Source organism: Mobula hypostoma, chromosome 2, assembly GCF_963921235.1.
Source record: "Mobula hypostoma chromosome 2, sMobHyp1.1, whole genome shotgun sequence".
In the NCBI taxonomy this organism is placed as follows: domain Eukaryota; kingdom Metazoa; phylum Chordata; class Chondrichthyes; order Myliobatiformes; family Myliobatidae; genus Mobula; species Mobula hypostoma.
In genome coordinates this window covers 86,694,988-86,708,303 of record NC_086098.1, presented here as the reverse complement: position 1 = coordinate 86,708,303, position 13,316 = coordinate 86,694,988, and the positions used below count along the sequence as shown (strand labels likewise).

Sequence of the window (13,316 nt, the reverse complement as noted above, 5' to 3'; positions counted from 1 at the left end):
GGGGCAGCTCACCTACCCTTGGTCCCCACCAGACACTCAGCTCTCACCTGTGGCTACAAGTGGCTGTTTGCATGTAACAGTGGCCACACCCCGATACACTGCCTCAACGTGCGGGCTAAACCAATCTCATACCCCAGTGAGGTAGGGACATACATGCCTATCCTAGCATGTGAAGTCAGCTCTGATGGGCTGTACGGATGAAATCAACCGTAAGGTCCATCAACTAGGAAGGTGGTTCTGCAACGCTCTGTGGCAAGCGAAGGACATGACGAAGCACAGAAGCAATCATGGTCATCCACTGAAACCAAGGAAGGCCCCAGTTGTAACAACCACTCATACCACAGGACATGAACTTCCGAGGTCAAGAGAGTGGAAATGCCCCAGTGCAACAACTTTCCCACTTTAAAAATCTCCTGACATTGTTGGATACAACAGACAACCATATCAAATACACTTTTACAATATGACTCGTATTGTGAAAATCAGCTAAACATTCACTTCAAAACTGAAATACCTCATAAAATGCATTTAATTACCTATATCATATCTCTATATAATGTAATTTCCTTAGCTTAAACTACTTCAAATGTTCAGTATTAGTTCACAGAAAACAGAAGATTCATTTATGACATTTACCTCGATTGAAAGTAATCCACTAACACAGACTTACCGGATCTGATAATAGACAGACAGGTTCCATTTGCCATGGAAACTTTGGTATGCTGAGTGTGAACGTAGTCTTTTAACACTTGCTTGAGATGCACACTGCCACTCAAATTTTCTAATAAACTCCATTGTAATTGTGTATTTCTGGAACATTTAATATAGGGAATGGTTAGAGGGGGGTTCTAACAACTTGCATTTATGAAATAACTTTGAATTAGTAAAAAAAAAATGGACCCAGGAACTTTACTGGTACAATATTAAACAAAGTGTTTATAAAGATAAAGATGAGCTTTATTTGTCCCATGTACATCAAAATTACAGTGAAATTCACTGTTAGCATCAAATCAAATCAGAGAGGTTGCGCTGGAGAGCCTACAATTGTCACCGAGCTTCTGGTACCAACATAGCATGCCCACAAGGTCAAGTCAAAAGAGATCAAAAAGGTAAGTTTTAGGCCGTGTCTTAAAGGAGGAGCAAGGTGAAGAGGTTTATTGAGGGAATTTCACAGGCTTGTGGCCTCAGTGCCCTAAAGAACACCCATCAATGGTGGAGCAATGGAAAGCAGGGATGTGAATGAGGACGGAATAGGAGAAGCAGAGAGAGCTGGAAAATTAATCGGATGAAGTAACAATAATAGAGAGAGGCAAGGATACAACAGGTGCATGAACGATTGCCAAGTCATTCGCACAATCTCACTACATGTCTCACCACAAGACTGCAGATGATGCTTGATAACTAAAAATGAGGAGAAAAAGGAAAAGGTGGAGAGCAAGAAATAAGTACAGTGGTGCCCATCATAACCTCAAAATACATAAGTTGCTTTTATACCCAGTGAGATATATTGAAGCACTGTTGTATTGTAGGAAAGATCCCACTACCTGATATATCAAACTTATCCTTATTAACGTCTGTCTAATAGGTATTTATTTGTATATGTCAGCAGGTATACGTGACTAATAATAAAAAAATCACATATTAATAATTCTAGAAGGAACCATGATGTATAAGCATAATGTTCAGCAAACCAACTGTGAATATTCCACTGAAACTTCTTTCATTTACATGGACACGAGCCTTAGCTCAATGGATAAAAGTCCTGTTACTTCAGCTTTGAAACCAAAATTTCACATTATATTACTGAGGCAGTACTAGGGGAAATGCTACAGAGTCAGATCAGATAAAATACAAAAGGCCAAATCTGCATCTCCAATAGAAATAAAACAAAGGCCATAAAGGTCTGATGACCAACCAACATCACTAAAACTGATGAACAACTTCTTGTATCACAATGACAACTTGTGGGACACACACAAAGTGCCAAGTATTATGCGCGTGCTCCTCAAGATTTGGGACCTAACTGAGCACCAATTAGTTGCCATGTTTCCCATTATTATAATAGCAACAACACTATAGAGAGCATGAGGGCGGCACAGTGTAGCTGGTGGTGGTGCTCCAGCCAGCTGTTCCAGCACTGCCTGTTCAGTCCTAACCTCCAGTGTTGACTATGTAGAGTTACTCCTCCCTGTAAGAACATGAGTTTCCTCTCACAACCCACGGATTGGTAGGTTAATTGGCCACTGTAAACTGCCTCAGTATATGTGGATGAACAGTAGAATCAGAGTAGATGATGGGAATGTGGGGAGAACAAAACCGAATTAGCATTATTGGATGCCAAGAGATCTGGTTAGCACGGAGCTGATGCCCAAAAGTGCTAGGCAATCCTACGAATCAATTGTAAAGCACTTAAGGACATTCAAAATCATTAAACATAGAACAGTACAGCGGAGTACAGATGCTTCACCCCACAATGCTGTGCCGATCCTGTCACCCTCTCCAAGACCAATCTCACCCTTCTCACCCATACCTGCACCGAATACCACCCCTGGCAGCACATTTCACACACCTACCATTCTCTCTATATAATATCTACTTCTGATATCCCCTCTATATTTTCCTCTAAATACTGTAAAGTTATATTCCCTCATATTAGCTATTTTCGCTCTTTGAAAAAGTCTCTGCCTGTCCACTCTATTTATGACAATGAGAAACCAGAAATGTACATGCAAGCTTCTTTCTTTACTACTGAAATAGGAACAGTTGTAGATAGCTGCTTACCTCATGGAATGTGTCTGGATCGCCGGGGTTAAATAATGATGGCAATTTTTCCTCTAAACCTCGCACCATTTCTGGCCAGACAGAATTCACTGTAAAATCATATCCTGGAATCACTTTGTTCTTATCACTGGAAGACAGAATATATGCAGTCAGGCATTGGAATAAAGAATATCTTTTTATGATAATTATGCATACAATGATTACTTGTGGCATTTAAACAAAGGTCCTATTTGCATAGTTCAGGATTAATTTTCCTCTTGTGTGCAGCTGAAGGTATGATTAATTCTAGTCACACAAAACATTGCTAACACAGCAGAAATTTAAGCCACATTTGTGCCACATTTGCACAGGGCTAGTTTCTTCCACATTGTGTTTGAGGTAAAAAATGTGGAGCTGCGTTTAGAAGGGCACCAAAGATGGTGCAGTTAGAATTGACCCCAATATGAATGATCAAACCATTTATCAGAAACTACTGTGCAGCTTCCTGCTAGTGTCGAAACATAACCAGTTTAGACTCTGGTTAAGACTCTTGTCTTGTGTGCTCAGAGATGCTCTTACACACAACACTGCCATAAGTTGCTATTGCCTTCCTGTCAGCTTGAACAAGTCTGGCCATTTTTCTCTGACCTCTCTCATTAACAAGGCATTTTTACCCACATAACTACCGCTCACTGAATGTTTTTTCCTTTTTCCCACAATCCTCTGTAAACTCTAGAGGCTGTTGTGTGTGACAACTACAGGAGATTATCAGTTTCTGAGATACTCAAACCATCCCCATATAATAATCATTCCACGTCAAAGTCATTAGATCACATTTCTTCCCCATTCTCATGTTTGGTTTGAACAACAACTGGAAACCCTTGACCATGGACTAAATGAGTATTTTGCATCAGTCTTCACTGTGGAAGACGCTAGCAGTACGTCTGATGTTGGAATGTGTGAAGGAAGAGAAGTGGGTGCAGTTACTGTTACAAGAGAGAAAGTGCTCAAAAAGCTGAAAGACCCAAAGGTACGTAAGTCACCTGGACCAGAGGAACTGCATCCTGGAGTTCTGAAAGAGGTAGCATTAAGAAATTGTGGTGGCATTACAAATGATTGTTCAAAAATCATTGGACTCTGGCATGGTGCCAGAGGACTGGAAAACTGCAAATGTTACTCCACTCTTTAAGAAAGGAGGAAGGCGGCAGAAAGGAAATTATAGACCAGTTAGCCTGACCTCAGTGGTTGGGAAGATGTTGGAGTCAATTGTTAAGGATGAGGTGATGGAGTACTTGGTGACACAGGGCAAGATAGGATAAAGTCAGCATGGTTTCATTCAGGGAAAATCCTGCCTGACGAACCTGTTGGAATTCTTTGAGGAGATTACAAGTAGGATAGATAATGGGGATGCAGAGGATGTTACATATTTGGACTTTCAGGAGACCTTTGACAAGGTGCCACACATGAGGCTGCTTACGTAGTTAAGAGTCCATGGTATTACAGGAAAGTTACTAACATGGTTAGAGCATTGGCTGATACATAGGATGCGGCGAGTGGGTATAAAAGGATCCTTTTCTGGTTGGCTGCCAGAAGTGGTGTTCCGCAATGGTCGGTGTTGGGACCACTTGTTTTTATGCTGTATATCAAATTTTCAGATGATGGAATAGATGACTTTGTTGCCAAGTTTGCAAATGATATGAAGATTGGTGGAGGGGCAGGTAGCATTAAGGAACCAGGTAGGATGCAGAAGGATTTAGACAGATTAGGAGAATAGGCAAGAAAGTGGCAAATGAAATACAACGTTGGAAAATGCATGGTCATGCACTTTGGTAGTAGAAACAAATGTGCAGACTGAGTTCATTTAGCATCCAGAATTTGTTGCTCCAGATTCTAGCATTTGCAGCATTTTACGTCACCAGTTTTTTTCCTGAAGCTCATCTTATCAAATTATGTAAGGATTCAAAGGAGCATTTTATTTCCAGATAACTCACCCAGTTATTGCTCCTCCAGTCACCACCTGGAGGAGGCGACAATGGTTGGGAATGAAGTCCAGCAGTTTGCTATACATCTTTTTAAGACCATTTGCCGGAGATTGCACAAATTCTTCACTGATTACCTGGAAGTAGAAATATTCTTAACTTTTAAGCTAACAAAAACTTTGTTAACAAGCTACCGAATCCAACAATATGGCTACATTTTTAAAAATAAAATGGTTCTTCAGAATTAAATACAAATGTAGGCAAGTTCCAGTTGCCATGCGACTTTTAAAATAATTAAACGTGAATCAAGACATCAAGTCACAAAATTAAAGGAAACTATTTAAATGGCCACCCAGAGAGCATGTCTTATGGGGATAGGTTGAGAGAGCTAGGTCTTTTCTCTTTGAAGCAAAGGAGGATGAGAGATGACTTGACAGGGGTGTACAAGATGTTAAGAGGCACAGATTGAGTGGATAGTCAGATACTTTTTCCTAGGGCAGAAATGGCTAATATAAGGGGGCATTACTTTAAGGTGTTTGGAGAAAAATATAGTGGGGGTGTCAGAGGTACGTTTTTTTACACAGAGAGTAGCAGGAGCGTAGAACATGTTGCTATGGGTGGTGGTAGAGACAAATACATTAGAAATAGTTAATGAAAAATAGACAGCTATGTGGGAAGAAAGGGTCAGATTGATTTAACAGTAGGTTAAATGGTTGAACTATGCTGTACTGTTCAATGATCCACATTCAGTAGATAACTTTCATCAGCTCTCCAAATGTGTTTTTTACATTTAGGAAATATTTCATTCTGAAGAGAATAAAGTTAAACAGATGCAACTTCTTCACATATGGTGACAAGAAAAGCAAGTTTGCTGGAAAGATACAGTGAAGAATGTGCTTCAGTAAGCCACAGGAATTTTGGATTTTTCAAGGTGTTTGCTAGCCACCTACTGGGTGCCCTTACATGAAACAGTAACAATCAGTTATATAACGAAGTGAGAAATTATAGTGTCTTGAAGGTCACTAGTCCTTAATTATAATGTCTACTGGCAATAAATTTGTAAATAAAACATAGACATACAACATTAAACAGTACAGCACTGTACAGGCCCTTCGACCCATGATGTTCTGCCAGACTTTTAACCTACTCTAGGGTACATCTAACCCTTCATAGCCCTCCACTTTTCCTTCATCCATGTGACTATCTAAAGAGTCTCTTAAATGTCCTTAATGTATCTGCCTCTACCACCACCACCCCTGGCAGCGCGTGCCACGTACCTACCATTGTCTGTAAAAAAAAACCTACCTCAGACATGCCCACCCCCTATACTTTCCTCCAATCACTTGAAAATTACACCTTCTCATATTAGCCATTGCCTTCCTGGGAAAAAGGCCCTAGCTGTCCACAATCGAGCGCAACTGTAGCGTAGTGATTAGTGTTACGCTATTACAGCTTGGTGCATTCTGGAGCTTGGAGTTCAATCCTAGCATCCTCTGTAAGGAGTATCTGTACATGTTCCACGTGGGATGTGTAGGCTTCCTCCACATCCTCCCATTTTCTTCTACGGTCCAAAGATGTAGCAGGGAGGTTATCTGGTCATTGTAAATTGTCCCGTGATTAGATTAGGGTTAATTGGGTTTGTCAGGGGTTACTGGGGCAGCAGGGCTCAAAGAACCAGAAGGATCTACTCCCCACTATTTTACCAAATAAATAAAACCTTTGCTCTTATCATCTTGTTAACCTCTATCAAGTCACCTCTCATCCTCCTTCGTTCCAGAGAAAAGCGCTAGCTCGCCAAACTTTCCTCATAAGACATGCCCTCTAATCTTGGCAGCATTCTGATAAATCTCCTTGGCACCCTCTCTAAAGCTTCCACATCCTTCCCATAAATATGAATAAATGTGCCTAATCTTTGAAGGACCTCCATCAACCAGAACATGCCCTCAAGGAGAAGGTATAGGAACATGAAGGCACACACTCAACATTTTAGGAACAGCTTCTTCCTAGATTTATGAATGGATAATGAACCCATGTACAATACCTCACTATTTTTTGCTCTCTTTTTGCATTATTTATTTCATTATATATCTAACACACAGTATATATATATATACATATATACAGTAATTTATAGTTTTTATTACGTATTGCAATGCACTGCTGCCACAAAACAACATATTTGATGACAAATGCCAGTGATATTAAACCTGACTCTGATTTCTTACAATTGTTGTAATATTGAACCTGCTTCACTTCAATAAGCAATCTTGCTTGATCTACAGATAATTCCTGTTGTAAACTACAGAGCTTCCTTGCACCACAGTCTTCTGCACCATCAACTTGATGAAAAACGGAATTAGTTCAGGTTGGGAAAACAAACAATGATTTGTTTCCCCAAATCTGAACTAATTATTTTAATTTGCTCTCACCATCCTTTCAGACAGTACATTTTAAAGTAGGAAACAGAATCAGGCAGCAGCATACAGCTCCTCGAATTTATTTTGATGTACAAGTCCTCTGTCCCAACGAGCTCACGCTGCCCAATTACGCCCATGTGGCCAATTAACCTGGTAACCTGTACGTCTTTAGAACGTGGGAGGAAACCAAAGCACCCAGAGGAAACCCAGGCTGTCATGGGATGAAACGCATGAACTCCTTACAGAGAGCAGCAGGAATTGAACATGGGTCATTTGTGCAGTGCACTACTCTTCTGCTGCATTTACTCCACCGATAACAGATAACAAACAGGAGAAAGCCTGCAGGTGCTGCAATTCCAAAACAACACACACAAAATGCTGGAGGAACTCAGCAGATCAGACAGTGTCATTAGAAATGTCGATGTTTCGGGTCAAGACCCTTCTCCAGGACTGAAATAGAAGGAGGAAGACGCCAGAATATATAGATGGGGGGAGGGGAAGGAATACAAGCTAGAAGGTGATAGGTGAAGGCAGGTGGGTGGGAAAGGTAAAGGATTGGAGAAGAAGGAATCTGATAGGAGGGGAGAGTGGACCTCAGGAGAAAGGGAAGGAGGAGAGGACCCAGGAGGAAGTGATAGGCAGGCGAGGAGAGGTAAAAGGCCAGGGTTGGGAATAGAAGGGGGTGGGGTGGAGAGAAAAACTTCTTGCCAGAAGAAATCGATATTCACGCCATCAGGATGGAGGCTACCCAGACGGAATATACCTCAGATCCACATTCCCTATTACTCTTGCCAAAAAATTATTTTACGCTGGTTTGAACATACTGCCCACTACCATCATGGATTCCAAACATCCACGGTCCTGAGTGAAGGCACTTCTCAACTCAGCTAGAAATGCCAGCTCCTTATATTGAGACTCTATCCATTAATTCTAAAATTTTCGGTAGCCCGTTAGAATCCACTGTCAATCAAGATGCTTGAGGATATTGCAATCAAATCATCTTTAATTCTTCAAAACTCCAGGCAACAATGAGCAATATTACTCCCTCACTCCCAAAATTCAAATTAGCATATTTTTGCTGACTTGTTTTCAAACCAAGCAAAACCTTCCCTCAGGAATGGAGCAGTACTTCCCTGCATTTCCAGTGAGACATCCTCCCTCATACTCTGACACCCTTGGAGTAAAAACCCACCTAGAATTTTCCTTTCAAATTACTAACTTTACTCACGTGTTGATTTTTCCTTATTTCAAACTGAGTAACCTTACACCTTTCCACATTTATCCACTTTATGCCACCTTCTTCCCAGATATTAAACACAACTGCATTATTTTATAAAACATGATTTCTTAAATTTTAAGACAATGTTTTATCTATAAAACTAAGCACTATGTATGCCATTCAAACAGCCGTTTCAACTTATCTTGCGTCATCAGTCTCCCATAGTCACACCTCATGTCAGAGCAAAATTAGATTTCAAATGTCATTGTGGAGAATTTACTCCATTACTAATTTTTTCTCTCCCCAGAATTATTCAAAATTTGAAATCCTGTCAAATATCTTAATTCTTTTTAGATCATGTCCTGGACTGACTCAAGAATGTGTACATGCATGCCAATGTTCATTTATTTCTAAAACATCTAAAAAATGTACAATGTAACTTATGGTGCCACTTCTGTTTCCAAAATACATTAAAATCCACACCGCAAGATTAGACACTCCCTGGAAAATGTCTGCACTTTTAGTAGTCTTTGTTCTTCTGAAGTCAAAGATTCCTCAGGCAATTTTATATTCAAATAGCCACTTTAATCCTATGGAAGTAAATTTTGTAAATAAAGATACTTCATAAGTATCTTCCGATAAACACATTACTTGCCATATAACATCTCATCTTTTACTTGGATGCCAACCTTTTGAAAGGTAATTACAAAAATAAATGTAAGTATCTCCTCTAAACCCACACAGCTTGGGAATTCTGAAATGCGTCACACAGATTACTAAACTATGTAAAGTAATCCAACTGAGTACTTCTGTTTCTGCTGTCTAGTTTAAGATTCCTAACCAGTAGTATAATCACAAACACAAGAAAACCTGCAGATGCGGGAAATCCAAAGCAACACACACAAAATGCTGGAGGAACTCAGCAGGCCAGGACAGGCCGAGGCCCTTCAGCAGGACTAGAAAAAAAAGATGAGAAGTCAGAGTAAGAAATTCGGAGGAGGGGAGGAAGAAGTACAAGGTGATTCCCAGGAAGTGGTAGCTGGTCAGGGTGAGCACGTGGTCCAAGAGTCACAGAGATCATCCAGTGGGAGCAGTGAAGGAGAGAGAACCACTGAACTCCTGACCTAGCCAGGAGCCTTGTTTTATAATATCTTTAGCCTGCTAATTACATTATGCTAAAGATCTAAAGAATATATCAGCTTCTCTACATCAATCTAGGCCTTTCAATATTCCATAGGTTTCAATGAGATCCCTCACCCCCTCATTCTCCTAAACTCCAGCAAGTACTGGCCCAGAGCCATCAAATGCTGATGTATTAACCCTTTCATTTCTAGAATCATTCATGCGAGCCTCCTCTGGGCCTTCTCCAATGCCAGCACATCTTTTCATAGATAAGGTGTTCAAAACTGCTCTTAATACTCCAAGGGTGATCTGACCAATGTTTTATAAAGCCTCAGCATCACATCCTTGCTGTTATATTCTAGTCTTCTAGAAATGAATGCTAACATTGTACTTGCCTTCCTTACCTCTGACTCAACATGAAAGTTAACAGGAATCCCAAGTCCCTTTGTACCTCTGATTTTTGAATTTTCTCCCCATTTAGGAAATAGTCTATGTCTTTATTCCTTCAACCAAAGTGCATGATCATACATTTCCCTACACAAAATTCCATTTGCCACTTCTTTGTCCATTCTCCAAATCTGCCTAAGTTCTTCTCCAGACTCCCTGCTTCCTGAACACTATCTATCTCTCCACCTATCTTTCTATCATCTGCAAACTTGGCCATAAAGCCATCAATTCCGTAATCTAAATCACTGACATATAACATGAAAAGAAGTGGTTGCAACACTGACCCCTGCAGAACACCAATAGTCAATGGGATCCAAGCAGAAATATGCCCCTTTATTCTAACTCTTTACTTCCTGCCAGTTAGGCAATCTTCTATGCATGCTAGTATCTTTCCTGTAGTAATATGGGCTCATACCTCGTTAAGCAGCCTCATGTGCAGCACCTTGTCAAAGACCTTCTGAAAATCCAGGTAAACAACATCCACTGATTCTCCTTTGTCTATACAGCCTGTTATTTCCTTAAAGAGTTCCTCTTAAGGAAACCATGCTGACTTTGGCCTACTTTATCATGCACCTCCAAGTAAACACAGTAGCTGCTTTGCTTAGCATAGAAACAGAAGTGTGTGTAAAAAAAGTCAGATTTATGGTGAAATATGAAACTTTTCCTCAGTTACTTGGAATAATAATTCACTCACTCACCTCCTCCACATATGGTTTCACAAGTACTTGGCCAATAAGTGCTTCTGCATCCTTCGTTTTATCTATGGTGGCATAGGTCCGTAGACAGGGACGAACAATCTCAACATTGGCAGTCTGCAGACCTTCCAATAGTAGTCCTTCCAGAGACTGCTGAAGCATAGCTGTGATCCCAGCTATTCGCTGCAAATAAGGTTGAGCATACCTACTCAAATTCAGGATTGAAAAAATAGTGCAATACTGAAAGATCAGAACGCTAAAACTCAGGGACAAAATATGCTTAAGGTGATGGTAGGTGGCCTATCACTTTCTACTAGCAGTAAATTAAATGAACAAATTACTTGATTAAACCAAAGAATATTTCTTTTTTTCCTCAATGACCACTCTCAGACAGGCTCTCTGGTTCCAGCCCATTCAACTCTAAAAAGATAACAATATGTGCATTGAGAGTAATTGGTCACATGATATAATTCTTAAAGGAGTATACACCCAAAATTAGATTAGTCATATATATTCTAGCAAACAGCTAATTGAGGTGCTTAACTTGGTTAAAGCAGTTGCTAGGCCAGAGACAGAAAGAAACTATTTCTTCTGGAAATGGAGCCCAGACATGGGGACTTAGGCTTAACATCGGAATAGTTCAGTCAGGAATGATATCAGGAATCATTCCACACAAAGGGAAGCAGAAATGTGAAGCACTTTCTCAGGGGGTCAAATGAAAACAGAGAAGATGCAGTTGTTATGCTTTTGTGTGGCCATAATATTGATTAAGTCTTATGGAAACAGATAGTTAAGGTACAGATCGGAAAATGAAATGAGTTACAAGATTGTGGAATGATTGTTCTGTACCTTTTTATTATATAAGTAGAATAAAATATATATTCCTATTATTTATTTCAGGCTGGATGTGTATGTGATAGGTCTTCATTCCAGTGTACTGGAGAGCTTAAAGAAACTAGCTGGACCATCAGTCACAGCACAAACACTAATGGCAATGACAGCCAAATCCCACGAGACTCTTTAAAACCAGATTCCTCCACCCTCTATGATCAATGCTAGATTAAGATAACCCTGATTCTTGAGTCTCTAAATCTTTGGAAATTTCAGAGGTGATTAGCAATAAATTAAAGTAAAAAAATCATAAAGGGCAGGAGGAAATTCAGCAAGGGAACTTTGTCATTCATTTAGGTGACAAATGAAACTGTTTGTAGACGCGATGGTGATCACTCAAACAAAGAAATAGGTATTGGTGCCTGGACCAAGGGGGTAGAATTTCAAGGTGACTGAAGGAAACTAAAGGAGGTAAGTTCTTCACACAGAGAGTGGTGGGTTCACGGAACACCCTGCGAGGAGCAGGGTGGCTGGTACATGTAAGAATCGCTTAGATGGACACATTGATGATAGAACAACGGAGGGTTACGTAGGAGGCAGAGTTAGAGTAGGTTAAAAGGTTGGCACAAAGGGCCTGTTCTGTGCTGTAATGTTCTATGTTGTATGGACTATATCTCCATTGTCCACATGCAGCAGAATTTTACAAATTCCTTCAAACTGTTCTCTACTAATTGCATCTACTGTATACTGTATACATTCTCCTTATGGTTGAAATTAGCTTGATTTTATAAAGAAGCTGTGCAATTAAGTGGTTGTTTCCTGCTGATATCCCAACCACTGCTGAATTTTGTCAAACCAGATATACATGCAGAGACACTTACAGGTCTCACTTTGTCCAAAAGAGGCATTCCCTTGCTTTGTACTGCATGAAAATGTAACTGGTTAAACTCTGTACCGATCCTTTCCAGCATCTGACCAGCTAAGGGTGCACTGAAGAAAGAAAAGAAGTCAATAAGCACATTAAAGTCAATGATATCTTCAAATTAAATCAGACACCATTTTACTTATTTGTACACTACAGCCTAAGATGGAATATAGCTGAGAAAGAGGTTAAATCTAGATCCTCATTAGCACTCTCCCACCACCAATTTATCTTATTAAAGATTAGCTTTATTTGTCACGTGTACATCAAAACATATAGTCATATGCGCCATTTAAGCATTTCACTCAATAGACTCACTTGCAAGGACTCTTCATCTCATGTTTTTGATAGTTATTGCTTATTTATTTGTTATTATTTCTTTCTTTATGTATTTGCACAATTTGATGTCTTTTGCACACCGGTTGAATGTCCAAGTTGATACAGACTTTCTTTGATTCTATTATGGCTATTGTTCTATTATGGACTTACTGAGTATGCCTGCAAGAAATTGAATCTCAAAGTTGAATATGGTGACATACATGTATTTTGATAATAAATCTACTCTGAACTTTGAAATTAGTGAGGATTGTGCTGGGGGTAGTCTCCGGTGCCAACATGGCATGCCCACAACTTATTAACCCTAACCCATACGTCAATGGAATGGGAGAGGAAACCGGAGCACTTGGAGGAAACCCACGCACTCATGGGGAGAACACATAAACTCCTTACAGAAAGAGGTGGGAATCGAACCCCAATCGGTGATCGCTGGTGCTATAAAGAGATTGTACTAACTGCTACGCTACCATCTATCACTTCTTCTTCATAAGCCTGTGGGTGAACTCCCACCACAACCTAAAAATACAGCTGACGCCACACCTTCCAATTAGGCAGCGCATTGGCAGCATCCTAACCTGTATCCAACTA

General features: G+C 40.1%; 1 protein-coding gene across 2 annotated transcripts in view; it reads right to left on the bottom strand.

Annotated features, from left to right (window-relative positions):
* cog2 (component of oligomeric golgi complex 2) overlaps positions 1 to 13,316 on the bottom strand; it is a 67,330-nt gene that overhangs the window by 36,293 nt on the left and 17,721 nt on the right. For both annotated transcript variants that reach the window (XM_063039927.1, XM_063039928.1), the window contains exons 6-10: positions 12,352 to 12,460; positions 10,643 to 10,822; positions 4,752 to 4,876; positions 2,782 to 2,908; positions 671 to 810 (exon numbers count right to left, since the gene is read on the bottom strand). In XM_063039927.1, the coding sequence (XP_062895997.1) occupies positions 671 to 810; positions 2,782 to 2,908; positions 4,752 to 4,876; positions 10,643 to 10,822; positions 12,352 to 12,460 (681 nt within the window). The remainder of the gene's footprint in view (positions 1 to 670; positions 811 to 2,781; positions 2,909 to 4,751; positions 4,877 to 10,642; positions 10,823 to 12,351; positions 12,461 to 13,316) is intronic.